At 44.4% G+C, this 16,279-nt stretch overlaps 1 protein-coding gene across 3 annotated transcripts in view; it reads left to right on the top strand.

The window, feature by feature from the left end:
• Positions 1–14,000, top strand: part of EPHB2 (EPH receptor B2) — a 309,543-nt gene extending 295,543 nt beyond the window's left edge. For all 3 annotated transcript variants that reach the window (XM_056795607.1, XM_056795606.1, XM_056795605.1), the window contains exons 12-16: positions 1,760–1,975; positions 4,783–4,932; positions 7,026–7,219; positions 8,821–8,976; positions 11,946–14,000. In XM_056795607.1, the coding sequence (XP_056651585.1) occupies positions 1,760–1,975; positions 4,783–4,932; positions 7,026–7,219; positions 8,821–8,976; positions 11,946–12,054 (825 nt within the window). In that variant the 3' untranslated portion in view covers positions 12,055–14,000. The remainder of the gene's footprint in view (positions 1–1,759; positions 1,976–4,782; positions 4,933–7,025; positions 7,220–8,820; positions 8,977–11,945) is intronic.
• Positions 14,001–16,279: the final 2,279 nt, after the last annotated feature.

Below are 16,279 nucleotides of genomic sequence, written 5' to 3'. Positions count from 1 at the left end.
GAGCAGAGAATATTAGAGCTGGGAAAGGCTATAGAACAGAATATTAGAACTGGGAATGGCTGCAGAGCAGAGAATATTAGACTTGGGAAAGGCTATAGAGCAGAGAATATTAGAGCTGGGAAAGGCTGCAGAGCAGAGAATATTAGAGCTGGGAAAGGCTATAGAACAGAATATTGGAGCTGGGAAAGGCTGTAGAGCAGAGAATATTAGAGCTGGGAAAGGCTGCAGAGCAGAGGCTATTAGAGCTGGGAAAGGCTGCAGAACACAGAATATTAGAGCTGGGAATGGCTGTAGAGCAGAGAACATTAGAGCTGGGAAAGGCTACAGAGCAGAGAACATTAGAGCTGGGAAAGGCTACAGAGCAGAGAACATTAGAGCTGGGAAAGGCTACAGAGCAGAGAACATTAGAGCTGGGAAAGGCTACAGAGCAGAGAACATTAGAGCTGGGAAAGGCTACAGAGCAGAGAACGTTAGAGCTGGGAAAGGCTATAGAACAGAATATTAGAGCTGGGAAAGGCTGTAGAGCAGAGAACATTAGAGCTAGGAGGGGCCTTAGACCAAAATGTCACATATATAAAGAAGGTACATAATAACCACTAATTGTGACAGTGTAAGTTAAATACCATTTTGGTGAAACTGTCACCAAAGATTTCACCCTTTGGATGAAAGCAGTCAGAGAAAGCTTCCTGAAGGAGGTAGAACTCAATTTGGGCTTTAAAGGGATTACTAGGACTAAACTAAGTGAACAGAAACAAGGAAAATATTCCAGCCTAAGGGAAGAATGAGGAAAACAGTGGGTCCATATGGGAGGTCGGAAGGACATTGAGGACACTAATCTTCCTGGTAAAGAGAGCTCACAGCCGGGCCTCAAGGGACAGAGCCCTGACTAGCTATTTTGGCCCCTGGGCAAGCAGTACAGAAATGCTCCAGGTACCAAAAGCCAGCAGCATCGGACTACCTTCAAACCAACTTTGTAATTCATGCTGAGAAAATAATACCAGAAGCAATTAAGATAAATTCATTTGAGCTAGAGGGGGAATTAATTAGATAGTAGCTCACAGATTATTAACAATGCACAGGTCTGCTGGCTTCCCAGTTTGACTAATTATTCTCACCCACTAGGTGCTAAACTCCTTTGTTTCTGTGCTAAAGAAATGTTAGGGGTTAGAGAATGTCAGAGCTCAGAACTGAGAGGGGCCTTAGAACACAGAATGTCAGAACTGGGAAGGCCCTTAGAACAGAAAATGTCACATATATAAGAGGTCAGTAATCCTAGTCACTGTTTAAGTGTTGTTACTCCCGTAACTCCCGTGTGATAGAGAAAGGCCTGTGGAGAAAGCCAGGCAGAAAGAGCTGTGATGAGGTTAGGGTACATACTCTAGACTGGGTAGAGGGACTAGAGAAATCATCTTTTTCCTAATTAATCCCTTTAATAGTTGAATATGGTCATGAGTCCCCCATCTGGGAAGGTCTTCAATCAGATATTGTAGAGAGGGTTCTTGCTTCAGGAATGGGTTGAACCAGTTTCCTTTAAGGGCTCTTCAGATACCTAGAAATCTCTTTTAATAGTGAGATTCTATGATTCTTGTAACCAAGGAATAATCTTCTAAATTGACTAAATAGACTTTTTTTTAAAGTAGATTGAAAACTCGGAAAAAAATTAAAATTAAAAAAAAATTGTGAGATTCTATGAATCTTGGGCTATTGTCCATGATTAATATCTTTCTCATTCTGCTTTTGTCTCTGGTTTCTTCTAAAGCAAAATGATGGGCAATTCACAGTGATCCAGCTGGTGGGCATGCTTCGGGGCATCGCTGCGGGCATGAAGTACCTGGCAGACATGAACTACGTCCATCGAGACTTGGCCGCCCGGAATATTCTGGTCAATAGCAACTTGGTCTGCAAGGTGTCCGACTTTGGACTCTCCCGCTTCCTGGAGGATGATACCTCTGACCCCACCTACACCAGTGCCCTGGTAATTAATGTAAAGAGAAAAGGCAGTCCTTTGGAGAGGGACATGCAAGCTAGCAAAGCCTATGGCAGCCGTCCCAGGGAGGCAGGACGAAAAACCCACTGGACCAAGTTTCCATTATTCTGTAAACCTAAGGAGAGCGTCCCCTTAGAGATTTCCTTTCCTTTTTTTTTTTAAACTTGCCTTCTGTCTTATTATCGATTCTAAGAGAGAAAAGCAGCGAGAGCTGAGCTAAGTGATTTGCTCTAGGTCACATAGCTAGGAAGTAAGTGTCTGAGGCAAGATTTGAACCTACATCCTCCCCACTCCAGGATAAAGCTGCCCAGCTGCCCCTCTGTAGATTTCTGAAAATGATCCTCTAACCTACAAGATGGAAGTTAAAGTCAACTGTTATTGCTTTGGGTGTTGGTTTTAGAGATTGGAAACCAAGACTCAGGAAGAAAGATTGGCCTCAAAGGGCAGCAAACATGATGGCCCTCAGGAAATCTCTCTCATGGTGATCCAAAGAGGTCCTAGGTTTCTGGGTTTCTTAGTTTCATAAACCTTGAGTACAATTGAAAATCTTACAGCACGGGTGGAAGAATCATAGACCCTGTCATAAAGGGACTGGAGAAGGAAGCCCTGGAAGTGATCTTAGACCTTAGAACATGGAACCTAAAACTAGAAGGGACCCAAAGCATAGAATGTCCACCCTGGGTTAGACCTAATGGAGAATGTCCATGATGGGAGGTACTTTAGAACACACACACCATGTCCTTGATGTGAGGATCCAAAGAAACTAAGGTTATCCGAGTCAAATATGTCCTTATAGCATTGAAAATCAGAGCTTGAAGGGACCTCAAAAACACTAGATCTAGAACCTAAATTCAATGCTCTCCACTGTAAAGTCACAACATTTTTAGCAATAAACTGAATGAAAACATAAATAGCAGATTTATTGAATTTGAAAATGAAACAAAGCTAACAATCCAATGGATTCAATTCAATCCAATAGACATTTATTAAGTACCTACTGTATGCAAGGCACAATACAAGAATTGAGATCTAAAAAAGCTCTTAGGAGACTGGGGGAAATGAGCTGAATCTAATAAGATGAAATGTAATGGGGATAAAAATTAAAAGTTCTAAACTTTGGTTTTTAAAAAAATCAACTATTCTACAGCAGTATGGGGAGATGTATCTAGGTTTTAGTATACTGTGAGCTCAATGAGAATTAGCCCCATGACTACAAAAAAAAGAAGAAAAAATTAATGTCTACTTGGCCTGAATTTAGAAAAACAAGATCTCTGTAAAAACGGAAATGACTTTTTTTTTTTTTATGAGCCCAAGGAAGGTCAATAGGGAGCTCCTTAGGCTCCTATATTCTTTCTGGCTCTTGCTCAATCTGTCAATCTGGAGCTCATCCCTAATGGGTCAAACAGGATGGTGAAGATGTGTACAATAAGAGAACCGTTTCAAAAAACTGGGGGTATTTACCCTGCAGAAGAAAAGACTCAAGGAAGACATGAGTGCAGTTTTCAATTATTTGAAAGGCTGTCATGAGGGCAGCTAGGTGGTTCAGTGGATAGAGTGCTAGACCTAGAGATGAACAGTCTTGGGTTCAAATCTTGTCTCAGACACTTCCTAGCTATGTGACCCTGAGCAGTTTACTTAACCCATTTGCCTAGCCCCTACCTTGGAACTGATACTTAATAAAAGACTGAGATTTTGGAATAACCTATCAAGTAATCACTCGGTGATCAGATAAGGTAAGGGTTTTTTAAAAGGCTGTTATGTGGAAGAAGAATATATGGGGCCTACCTGGCCCCATGTAATGAGCAAAAAATGAAATGATTGGGGAAATAAAGGTTGATTTCCTGAGCGTATCAATTTATTAAGGAGTGCATGCTAATTGCCTAACAAAATGGGACGTACTCCCTTCTTCTGCTTAGGATTGGACCCCAAACACAGGAGGAAACAGATTTTTATACATTAAAAACTATCAAAGAAGACCAATTAATTAAAAGAGAACAACACAACATTAGATAATCTGATTGCTAATTGGATGAAAGATTAGGGACTTTCCAAATTTGGAAGGGAAGAAGAAACATGTATAATTCCCTGAATTCAGGAAAAGCGGTATACCACTGTACCTCCTCGGGTATCTGTAAGCAGTCAAAGGAACATGGAAATAATAACTGATTGATCAGTAAAGGACCACTTTTCAGGCTAGATATAAAGGTTGCTTGAGATGTACAAGTATGAGGAAACTCCTTCCATCAGTCTTAGGTTCTGGGTTTCCCGTCAATATCCTAGGTCCTTGATTAAGGTACCGGGTGGTCCAGTTTCCCAGTCACAGGGCTAGGTTCAAATAGCAATAAAGTTTCTTCCCAATTCCCACAACTGAATAAACTTTTCTCACCAGACAGAATTTGGACCAGGCTTATAATTAAATAGGAAGAGAACTAAGCTAGGTTCAGAATTGATTCACAAGATAGAGTCACTGTGGTTCACTCAGTTCCTGCAATTAACCACTTGGCTGTCCTAATCCCCTCAATTCCTTCACCCAGGAGGCAGATTCAGGACTAATGAGTGAAACGATAAAGAAGCTAATTTAGGCTTGAGTTCGGGGAAAATTTCCTAACCTGAGCGCTGCCCGGAAGAGAAATGAAATAGCAGGAGGGAGCAGGTTCCCCGTCACTGCAGGTCTCCAAAGACAGGCTGACCACATATCAGGTCTATTCCAGTGGGACGACATATTTTTTGGTTGGATTAAGGTCTCTCCTGATTCAAATCTGCACATCTGTAATTCATTCTTTCTCTTTCTCCAGGGTGGGAAGATCCCCATACGCTGGACAGCTCCAGAAGCCATCCAGTACAGGAAATTCACATCTGCCAGTGATGTGTGGAGTTATGGCATAGTCATGTGGGAAGTGATGTCCTATGGGGAGAGACCGTACTGGGACATGACCAATCAAGATGTAAGTTTTCAAGGGGACAGAAAGAGAACCTTTGAAATAAACGTAGGATCTTTTGCCAAAACACCGGACAGAAAAAGCCTACATTTTTTTCTGACTGCAATAATTCCTTGGAGGGTGAAGACCGATGGCATGGGGTTGGTCCAGATTCCACAGGGTGGTAGATGATACCTACTGAAAGCCACTGGTCCCTGCCCCCATCCCAACAGGTGTCTACCAGATGTTGGCTCTTTCTGGGAACCCCCCCACATCTGCCCACAAGTTGCCCAATAGAGCTCACATGAGTGAGCAGAGCACAAAAGAGTGAGATTTTGGAATAACCTATCAAGCAATCACTCGGTGATCAGATATTTAGTTAGTAACTTGCTACTCCATCAGCTTTGTGCTATAAGCTGTAATAAATAAAAGGAAGTATGGGGAAAGCTGGGTAGCTCAATGGATTGAGAGCCAGACTGAGACAGGAGGTCCTGGGTTCAAATGTGGCCTCAAACACTTTCCAGCTGTGTGCCCCTGGGCAAGTCACTTGACCCCCATTGCCTAGCCCTTACCACTCTTCTGCCTTGGAGCCAATACACAGTATTGATTCCCAAGATGGAATGTAAGGATTTTTTAAAAAATTTAAAAAAAATTTTTTAAATAAGAGAAAGTATAAGCTTGGTCTTTGCCCTCAAGAAACTTATAATCATAAACCTAGGCCTAGAATAGACCTTAAAAGCAATCTAGTCCAAGCACCCTATTTTACAGAGAAGTAAACTGAGTCCTGCAGTCTGGGACCTGATTTGCCCAATGCCCCACAAGTAGTGAGTGGCAGAGATAGGGTTCAGCCCCAGGTCCAAGCATAGTGTGCTCTCTGCTGCACCCCACTGCCTCCCAAAAATCTTGATAGGGAATCAATATTAGCACACGTATAATCATAGTCTGTAGGAGTGGAACATCCATGTTGGAAATTTAGAACTTTAGAAAAGGGCTTTAGAACAATGTCAGGACTGGGAGAGACCTTAAAACACAGAATTTCAGAGATAGAAGGAGCCTTAGAACACAGTCTATTAGAATTAGAGAGACCCTTAGAACAAAGAATGTCAGAGCTGAGAAGGCCTTTAGAACACAGAATTGAGAACTAGGAAGCATCTCAGAGTACTGAATGTCAGAGTTCATAGGGGCCCTAGAATAATGAAATGAAAATTTGAAGGGGCTTTAGTACATAGTTCTACTATGTACTAAATGTACTAGATATACACCATCTAGTCCAGCCTCCTTATTTCACAAATGGAAAACTTATGACAGAGAAAGAAGTGATTTTCTCAAAGCCACAAAACTGGTAGAGAGAGAGAGAGACAGAGACAAAGACAGACAGAGACAGAGAGACAGAGAGATAGAAGGAGAGAGAGAGACACACACAGAGACAGAGACAGAGAGAGATCTGTAAAATGAGAGGGAAGAATAAAAACACTTTTCTAGTTCCTTCCAACTTTGATCTATAAGAAGAGGAACAATGGGAAATAAGAATGGAAATTTAAGTTGAAACCCAATCATGGGGATCCTTAAATGCAAGGCCAAGAAATTTGTATTTTATCCCAGAGGATAGAATGGGGCTGGTAATAATCAATTATTATTGATATTTATCTGTGTACATGTTGTATCCCCTGCCCCAATAAACTGTAAGCTTCTGAAGGTCCAAAAATATATTACTTTTGTCTTTGTATCCCTGGTGTCTACACATAGTGTAGTAAATGGATTTACTAATAATACTAGTAAATGAATCCCATGGTGCTTAGTAAATACTTGTCAGTTTATTGATTATTGCTGTTTTCTATTACTGCTATTTTGCTAGTATGGAAGGAACATAAGACTTGAAGTCATAAGACCTTAGTTTCGGTACCAACTCTTCTCTGTGATCTTGGGCAAGTCACTTCCCTCATCAGTCCCCTCCTCAGTATCCCCATCTTTAGAATGGGGAAATAACACGCCTATAGTCTCTACCTCACAAGATTGTTGTGAGATTTGCTTTATGGACTTTAAAGTGCCTTAAGGGATAAGGGATTATTAACGTCATCACCATCATCATCTTCATCATTCTTTTTTTTTTTGTCTTTCAGGTAATCAATGCTATAGAACAAGACTATCGGCTGCCCCCTCCCATGGACTGCCCCAATGCCCTACACCAGCTCATGCTGGACTGCTGGCAAAAAGACCGGAACCACCGACCCAAGTTTGGGCAGATTGTGAACACGCTGGACAAAATGATTCGAAACCCCAATAGCCTCAAAGCCATGGCTCCCCTCTCCTCTGGGTATGGCTCTCCCAGTGCCCCACAGGCACATTTCACCCAGTGTCACAAAGGGTTCTTCACCTTTTTTGTGTTCCAGACTCTTTCCATAGTTTGGTGAAACCTAAAGATCCCTTATTAGAATAATGTTTTTAGATGAATAAAATAAAATACATAGGAGTGCAGAGGAACCCAGTTATAGAACATACATCCAAGTACAGAGAAAAAAAAATATATATATATATAAAATGAGAGAGAGAGAGAGAGAGAGAGAGAAGGAGGAGGAGGAAAGGAAAGGGAAGGAGGGAGGAGAGGGGGGAGGAAGGGAGAGAGAGAGAGAGAGGGAGGGAGGGGGAGAGAGAGAGAGAGAGATCTCTAACTATAAGTAATACAGTTTTCTAGATATTAAAAAAAAGTTCAGGGGCCTCAGGTAAAGGAAAACTCCTCTGATATGGAGGAAGAATTTCCTAAAAATCAGAGCTATCCAACTGAGAACAGAGAGGTAGAGTATTCCCTGGCATTTGTGGTCCAAAGTTGGATGGGTACTTGTTGAGCATACAGGAGAGGCAGTTTAAGCTTCAAACAGGGGGTTGGATGAGATGAACTTTACGTAAATTCCTCCTTTCTAGGATTCCATTTCCTAATCTGTAAAATGAGGGGGTTGGGTCAGAAGATCTTTAGGATTTCTTCCAACTCTGGCATTCTGTGTTCTAAAGTGTCCTCCAGTTCTGCCATTGTCTGAAGAATCTTTCCATCTCTGAATTTCCATTTTCTAAGAGCCTACCCTGCTTTGACATTCTTATATTCTAAGGTCCTGGGTTCAAATCTAGCCTCAGACACTTCATAGCTATATGACCCTGGGCAAGTCACTTAACCCCCATTGCCTAGCCCTTAACACTCTTCTGCCTTGGAACCAATACACAGTGTTGATTCTAAAACAGAAAGTAAGGGCTTAAAAAAAAAAAGTCAGGTCTTTCTGTCTCCAAAGCCAACCTCTATCTACTGCCTTACCTAGCTTTCCTTTCTTTTCACTCATTAGTAACTCTGGGAACCAGGTAATGGGACTGAGGTAGTGACTCTGCAAGGAACTCTAGCCTAAAGAGTGTAAGCCCCCTGCCCAAGGTCATACCAGTCAAATATAGAATTAGAACCCAGATTGCCTGACTTCAAATCCACTGTTGTGGCTATGGCTATGGCTACTGCCGCCTTGCTCTCTTCCTTGTTTCTCATTGGAAAAGTGATCCAAGTCTTTTGCCCTCCTCTTCCTTCCCCCTCTTTTTTCTCAGATCTAAATGTTAGGAATTTTTTTAGGGTCTTTCCTGTTGGCTTAAGTCATCATTCAGGTATTTCTCCAGGTCTCTCTTTATGACCAAATGACCCCACCAAACCCTACCCTCCTCTGATCTGTAACACCACACACACTCTCTCTCTCTCTCTCTCTCTCTCTCTCTCTCTCTCTCTCTCTCTCTCTCTCTCTCTCTCTCTCTCTCTCTCTTTCTCTCTCTCTCTCCCACTCTCTCATTCTCTCTGTCTCTCACTGTCTCTCCTCTTTCTCTTTCTCTCCCTCTCTCTCACTCACTCTCTCTTTCTCTGTCTGTCTCTGACCATTTCTGCCCCTCTCTTAGGATCAACCTCCCCTTGTTGGATCGAACAGTCCCTGACTACACCAGCTTTAACACAGTGGACGAGTGGCTGGAGGCCATCAAGATGGGCCAATACAAGGAGAGCTTTGCCAATGCTGGCTTCACGTCCTTCGATGTGGTCTCCCAAATGATGATGGAGTAAGTGTCAGGCATTCCTGAACTACTTTCAGCTCCTCTACTGAGCTAGTCATTTTCCTTACTATCTCCCTCCCAGGTCTAACTTCTCCTCCCATCAGGGAAAGCCTAGATAAACACAACTATGTAGCCATCCCCTCCCTGCTAACCCAGACTAGGGGATGAGGCTGCCAGCCAGCCAATATGAAGTCATCCACTTCCAATCCTGGCTTTGGAGGAGTGACTGAAGAATACCAAACTCTCACAGACCACATATCCAAGTATTATTGGGGTATTTCATAGGTGGCAGATTGGGTGAGGCTAGTAGCTTAGGGTAGCCTCCCATCAATCAAAGAGCATTTTAATTGCCTACTGTGTGCCAGGAGCTAGGGACACAATGACAAAATGAAAAACAGTTCCTGTCCTCAAAGAACTTACATTCTCTCAGGGGAGACAACCTATACAAATATACAGAGTAGGGGGGCAGCTAGATTGCTCAGTAGGTTGAGAGCCAGGCCTAGAGATAGAAGTCCTGGGTTCAAATCTGGCCTCAGAGACTTCCTAGTTGTGTGACCCTGGGTAAGTAACTTGACCACTTCTCATTGCCTAGTCCTTACCACTCTTTTACCTTGGAACCAACACACAATATTGAGCCTAAGATGGAAGATAAAGGTTTAAAAAAACCAACAATACAGAACAGATATAAAATCATTAAGAGGCAGTTTAGAGACAGAGGGCACTAGCATTGGAGAGCTGAGTTCCTTTCCTTCATTACCTTGCATGGGAGTTTCTGTGGTCCTCTGTTGGCTCTTTTCATCAGATTCAACCACAGGGATTTGGGGACTAGTTGTTCCATGTTATCTAAGAGAGTGGAGATCTCTGGGGAGAGAATGTGCTGGTCCCCATCTGTCTGCAGGTTGCAGGAATGAGCTAGGAACATGCTTAGATCACAAAGGGAAATTGACTGTGAGGAGATCTGGCCTCAGGCCCTGGTGGCTAACGTGTACCTGAGAGTGTCTGATGAGGCATTTAACTCTCCTCGTGTGGAAAGCAATCTGTAGCAAAAAGGAGAGGTGAGATCTCAAAGCTCCCTGGAGCAGCTTAACTGCTATGCATGGAAGACTGAGGAACCTTGGTCAGAGAAAGAAAAGGTATGATACAGGTTTGGGGGGCTTTTTGGAGGGAAATTCCAAGCAGCTTAGCAGGGGTCCAAACCATCAAACCACAAAGCAAGAACAAGGTGTTTCTACACCCAAGGCAAGGAATCAAAATTGTTTGTGACTGACCACAGGAGGCTTTGAGCCCTCACAATAACCCATGCAATTTGACAAATCGCAAAATCAATACATCTGAGCCATGGAGAACAAAATTTCTTGAGATTAAAAGAATTAGAAAGTCATATTAAAAAATGGACCTTGTCACACTTCTCCAGGTGTTATGCCCTAGGCAAGCTGCCTGCCTTGCCTATCCCTAATCCTACCTCTGCCTGACAGTCTAGGTATAATGTTAGTAAGTCATAGGGCCCAGGGGAAATCATTGTTGAACAATCAATGCAATGTAATCAGCAAATAGTTATTAAACACCTACCATGTGTCCCAAGCTAGGACAGTACAAAAACTATAAGGCTTGGTCCCTTGCCCGTAGAGAGCTTAGTTGGGGAGCTCAGACATAAAACCACTGGAAGAACTGAATAATAACCAAAGTATTAGGTAACAATGAAGCCCCTACTGCCTTCTCAAATAGGTTCATATATATAAAGTGCTTGAAAACCTTAAAGCACGAAATAAATATGGGTAGTTATTCTAATTGTTCTCATTTTAGGAGGGACATTAGCAACAACCTATAATCATAATAGTTAGCATTTCTATGCTATGTGCTATATATGCTTTAAAGTTTGCAAAGTGCTTTACAAACATTCTCTAATCTTATTCTCACATCAACCCTGAAAGGTAGATAGATGCTATTATTATCCCCATTTTACAGATGAGAAAACTAAGGCTGAGAGTGGTTAAGGTGACTTGCTCAGGATCACACAACTAGTGTCTGAGGCTGGAAACTCAAGTCTTCCACACTCCAAGCCCAGGTCTATATCCACTGTGCCACCTGGATGCCCTATTGGTATTATTATCCCTATTTTACAGATGAGAAGTCACCCATAGTCACATAGCTAGTGTCAGAAATGGATTTTAAATCCAGCTATCTCCTGCTTTCTATTCCAGCACCCTTTCTTTTATAGTACACAACTTTAAATTAGAAAACCCCCAAAATTAGTGACCTGACTGGTGAAGGCCCCGGAGATCAGACAATACCAAGATCAGCCATAAGAACTGGCAGTGTTTAGCCTTGAAGAGAGAAGCCTTGGGAGAGGCTTGAGAGCTGTCTTCAAGATCTGTCATGTAGAAGATGGAGCAGATTTGTCTTACTTGGTCTCCTAGAGCGTAAATTAGAAGCCGTGCAGAGAAAGATTTTTAATTTTTAACAATGAGAGCTCTCCAAGGCAAATGGGCTATCTCAGAAGACTGGAGGTCTTTGCACTTTGGCTGCTTAATCACTTGCAGGGCATCTTATCCAGATGAGCCTAGCTCAGGTACAGGTTAGAGGTCCCTTCCAACTCTGAGAGGCTGTGATTCCTCTCCCTCTCACTGGCACATTCCTTCTAAAGAGGAAGTATCTCATCAGGGACTGACAGCCATCCATAAGCCAACAGAACCTGGGGCAGGGTCTCACCATGGTCATTTCCTGTCTTTGAGCTAACTGTGTTCTTCATTCATTCCCACAATCTCCAGACATGATTAATGGCCAGCGTAAAAGTATAGAGAAAGAAGGGTTATGACTTCAGAGCAGGGAGAGGCTTGTGAGGCTACATTCAGAGGGAAGACAGAAGGAGAGGGAGAATAAGGAGGAAGAAAGGCTTCCTTCTAAAGGTGGGCTGTCACATTTGCCTTTCTGGCTCCTTTTTCCAATGCATGTATATTTGTGTTTCTCCCCCAAAGGGACATTCTTCGTGTCGGTGTCACTCTAGCTGGTCATCAAAAGAAAATTCTGAACAGTATTCAGGTGATGCGAGCTCAAATGAACCAGATCCAGTCAGTGGAAGTTTGACCTTCACCCCACTTTCACTCTCCTCTTCCTCACGGCCCTGCTCCCCTTTTCCCCTGTGTGCCCCAGTCCCAGTTTTTGAGCATCCGATGTCCAGCCACAGAGTCACCCACCTGCTCTGAGGACAGTGGCAACAGGTGGAACCACTCCAGAGAGAGAAGTCATCAGAAACACCGAAAACTTAAGCAATGGGGAAAAAAATAAGAAAAGAAAGAAAAAAGGGAATGGGAAAAAGATATTTTGGGGGAAACCATATGAAAACTATTTTTAAAGGACAAATAATGAATGAAGAATAGCAGTGACAGTCTTGAAAAGGGCTCATTTAGATTTTTTTTTCCAGTCTGAGACCAAAAGCCGTTTCTTCCTCTCCCACCAAGGAAGAGAATGATCTCAGTAATGCTTGACCAAGACCAGAAGGAGAGGAGTGCTTTTAGGAAGAAGAATGTGAAGAGAAGAAGACTGGCCCTCCTTCTCTTCTCCCTCTGAAGGCTGCTAGCATCATGTGACAGCCAGTCCTCCTGGGCCTCAGTTTCCCCTCTGGGATACTGAAGTGGGCAGGTGGCCCAGGGGACCTGAGGAACCATTTCCCCAAAATGGACCTGCCCCAACTCAAACTGATGAATTCTTCAGACTTGAAGATTTTAAAAAACTGAAAAGGAAAAAAAAAAGAGAAAGAGAGAGACTTTTTGTTTGTTTTTACAGGGGGGGGCTGATGGGCACAGCCCTCCACTCCCCACAAGAAGGGGGAGGACACCCATACACAAGCAATGGCCCAGTTCTTGCAAAAGACAACTTTTGTGAGAGCCACCTTTGCCTGGGCATCTCCGTATACCCTACAGTGGCACCACCTTCTCATACATATCACATGCACAAAATTTGGAGTTGGGTCTTCACCATGTGCCAATGACCTCTTCCTTCTCTTCAGGCTCTCCCAAGGCCTGGGAGCAAGCAGATCGGTGACTGGTGCTAAAGCGTTGGCTATGTTTGCCACTGGGGAAGATTTGTCCTGTTGCTTGGTTTGTTTACACCAATTTTGTGGGGTTGGGGTTGTTTTGTCGGGGTTTTTTTTTTAAATGACAATGAAGTAACACTTTGACGTTTCCTATCTTTTAAGGACTCGGTCCTTCTCCTGGCAGGAGGACCTTTACACTTATTGACTAGGCAATATACCAAGGGCAGGATTTTATAAGCCCATTTCCTGATTTTTTAACATGATTTCCACTGCCCTATAGGGTTCCCATCCACACTGTCGTCCCATCTCACCAAAGCAAAGGCTTGACTCCAGGGCTGAGCAGGACTTGTGGGCAGGCAGACAATAAAGACAGGCAGGTAGGCATGGGATGGAGAGGGGAATCACTCTGCACCCCAAGGTTACAAAACTCTTTAACATACCCCTTGAACGGGAAAAAGAAGTTAGGTCAAGGCCAGCCTCACCCATTTGGAAATTAGAAGGTGGGAGTGGGAATAGGGAAGCAAGAAGTACCTGGGACTGACAAGCGAAACATAGTCACTAATCCTGATATTCAGTGTTCTCGGACCAGCCCCCAAAGAGAAAAGGTCCAACGGTGCCACCAGCATGGTCCTCACCTGCTCTAAGAGGAGCAAACCTAGTTTAGTATAGCGGAGGGGCCCAGGAGAAAGCACTCTAGGAGCCTGGACGTACTGTGTCAGAGGCCAGGATCGGAATCATTCACTGTGATAGCTGAACCCCACAAGATGGTTTTCCCTGCCCCACAGAGACTCTGCAGGTAATGGGCTGCTTCTTTCTCGGGGAAGATTTGGTGTCTCTCCGAGCTCTAAGACCAGACTGTTGGCCGAGGGGGCTGTCCTTAGCCAATGGGTCAGAACACAGATGCTGCTGTGTCTCGGGCCCTCCCAGGGGCAAATGCAGATGTTTCAATGGAACAATCAAGTTAGTGAATGGTACTGGAATAAACACGTTAGTTACATGTCGGACCCCTGTTCTGTGTAAGTAGCCAGTGTACTCCTGAGATTGCCCAGGAGCCTTGGGTTGGGTTAGCTGGGCCAGTGGCCTTAGCCTGCCTTCCCAGAGAAACACCACCAACCCCTGGTGGCCCAGAAGATGCTAATTTCCTTTCCAGAGTCTGAAGGAAACGGCCTTGACCGAGCACTAAACCCTCTATATACATGTCAGCTAATGGGGTTAACAGTACCCACATGCCACCTGGAGAAAGGTGGGCTCCTACTCTGGGAAATGGCAGGGATTCGCACAAGCTCAAACGGTGCAAAGTAGCCCTGAATTCCTTTTGGACTGTTTCTGAATACAGTCTGCGGGGGAGCCGCCCATTCCTATGGTGGACGAGGGTTCATGTGCTTTAGACTCCAGCCTCGGGGAAACTCTCTGGGTCTAGAGAGCATAGAGCCAAGCCAAGGACTTCCCTGGCTGCATCCGACTCCAGCAAGGGTGGGGATTGGGGAAGGCAGAACACGTGGTTTTCTGACCCCAAAAAAGAAACGGGACGGTCTTTAACTTGGCCATTGCAGTAAGTCCCTGAGCTCCCTTCAGTCTGAGTCAATGAATACTTATCGGATAGACGCCCAGCACATGCAAGATCCTGGGCAAAGAAGGGACTGAAGAGGATGCAGCATTTAGCTGCCCTCGTGGAGCTTCCAGTCTAATTGGAGGATCTGAAAGAAACAGTTCACTCAGTAGGTGCTTACTCTGACTTAGACTTAGTACTAGGGATCCAAAGAAAGGTAAAAGCAGCCCCTGCCCTCAGGAGCCTTCCATTGATAAACAAGAGTACACCATTTGTGTAACTTATGGGTGCAAAATATTACGTGAAATACAGTGAGGGAATTTGGGGTGAATCAGACAGTTTCCTGAAGGAGTGGCGTCTGAAATGGATTTTAAAGGGGGCAGCTGGGTGGCCCAATGGATGGAGAACAAGGCCCAGAGATGGGAGGTCCTGGGTTCAAATCTGACCTCAGACTTCCCAGCTGTATGACCCTGGACAAGTCACTTAACCCCCATTGCCTAGCCCTTACCACTCTTCTGCCCCAGAACCAACACATAGTATTGATTCTAAGATGGAAGGTGAGGGTTTAAAAAATAAATAAATTCAAAAGTCCAGCAAAGGGAGGGTAGACATTCTTGGCCTAGGAAACAGCAGAAGCAAAGGAATGGAAGAGGGAGACTGATGGTAAAAACAGGTTGTTAGCCCTTGACTCTGCACCCAGGTAAGTATCCCCACTTTACAAATGATGAAGCAGCCCCAGAGATGGCATGATTTGCCCATGATCTCATATCTAGCATCCATCAACATTTCTCAGGCTCCTGGATGAGCTTGGATTCTACTCCTGGGTTTACACTCCCCAGCTTTCCCAGAGGACACTTTGTCCAATGTGACAAACTGCCCTTAACAGACCGGCTTCCTTTGGCCATCCACCAGATGAGCCCAGCAACCACCCTCCGGGCCCCAAGGAGAGCTGGACAGTTGGCGCTTGCCCTCATATAGGTGCCAGGCAGGCGTCAACAGTTCATGACGAAGAACAGACCTGCCTCTGACCCCGGCTCCTCCCTCCCTCAGTGGGGCCCAAAGAGAATGTTGGTCAGCCCTGACTGGCCGGAATGCCTTCATTCTCCTGCTTCAGATGTCAGGGCTACAGCCCCAGGAAGGAAAGAGGAGCCCCGGCACACATCCACGGGCACTCCCATCGCCAAGGAATCCATAGTGGAGTTTGATCAACATGCATTTAGCCCCTACTATGCATTATGCAAGCCCCAGTGATTCAAAGACCCCAAAGGGCCATTCTGCTCAGAAAAGGCAATATATACACCAGCGAGTAAATCCCAACCCAGTAAGAAGTAATCCAGCCATAACTCCAAGGAGAGAATGCTACTAACCGGCCAGGGAGGAGGCGTAGAAGAGGATGGGGAAGGGGCACACGTAGGAGATGGCATGGAAGCTAGGGAGGCGAAGGTTTCCATGAGTTAGAAGCAAGAAATTGGTGCATTCCAGGTCTAAAGGACCATTAGTGCAATGGCACTTGCGATAAGAGAAGGACCATCGAGTACAAGGCAAATCTGTCTGATGGGAACAAAGAGTGGTGTGGTGAATAAAAAGAAATAAGCCTAGGGGCCGCTAGATGGTTCAGTGGATATAGCACCAGGTCAAGAAGACCTGGGTTCGAATGTGACCTCAGACACTTCCTAACTGACTGACCCTGGGCGAGTCACTTCATCTCATTTGCCTAGCCCTCTGTC

Source organism: Monodelphis domestica, chromosome 4 (assembly GCF_027887165.1).
Source record: "Monodelphis domestica isolate mMonDom1 chromosome 4, mMonDom1.pri, whole genome shotgun sequence".
Lineage (NCBI taxonomy): Eukaryota > Metazoa > Chordata > Mammalia > Didelphimorphia > Didelphidae > Monodelphis > Monodelphis domestica.
This window is presented reverse-complemented; position numbering and strand designations above follow the sequence as displayed.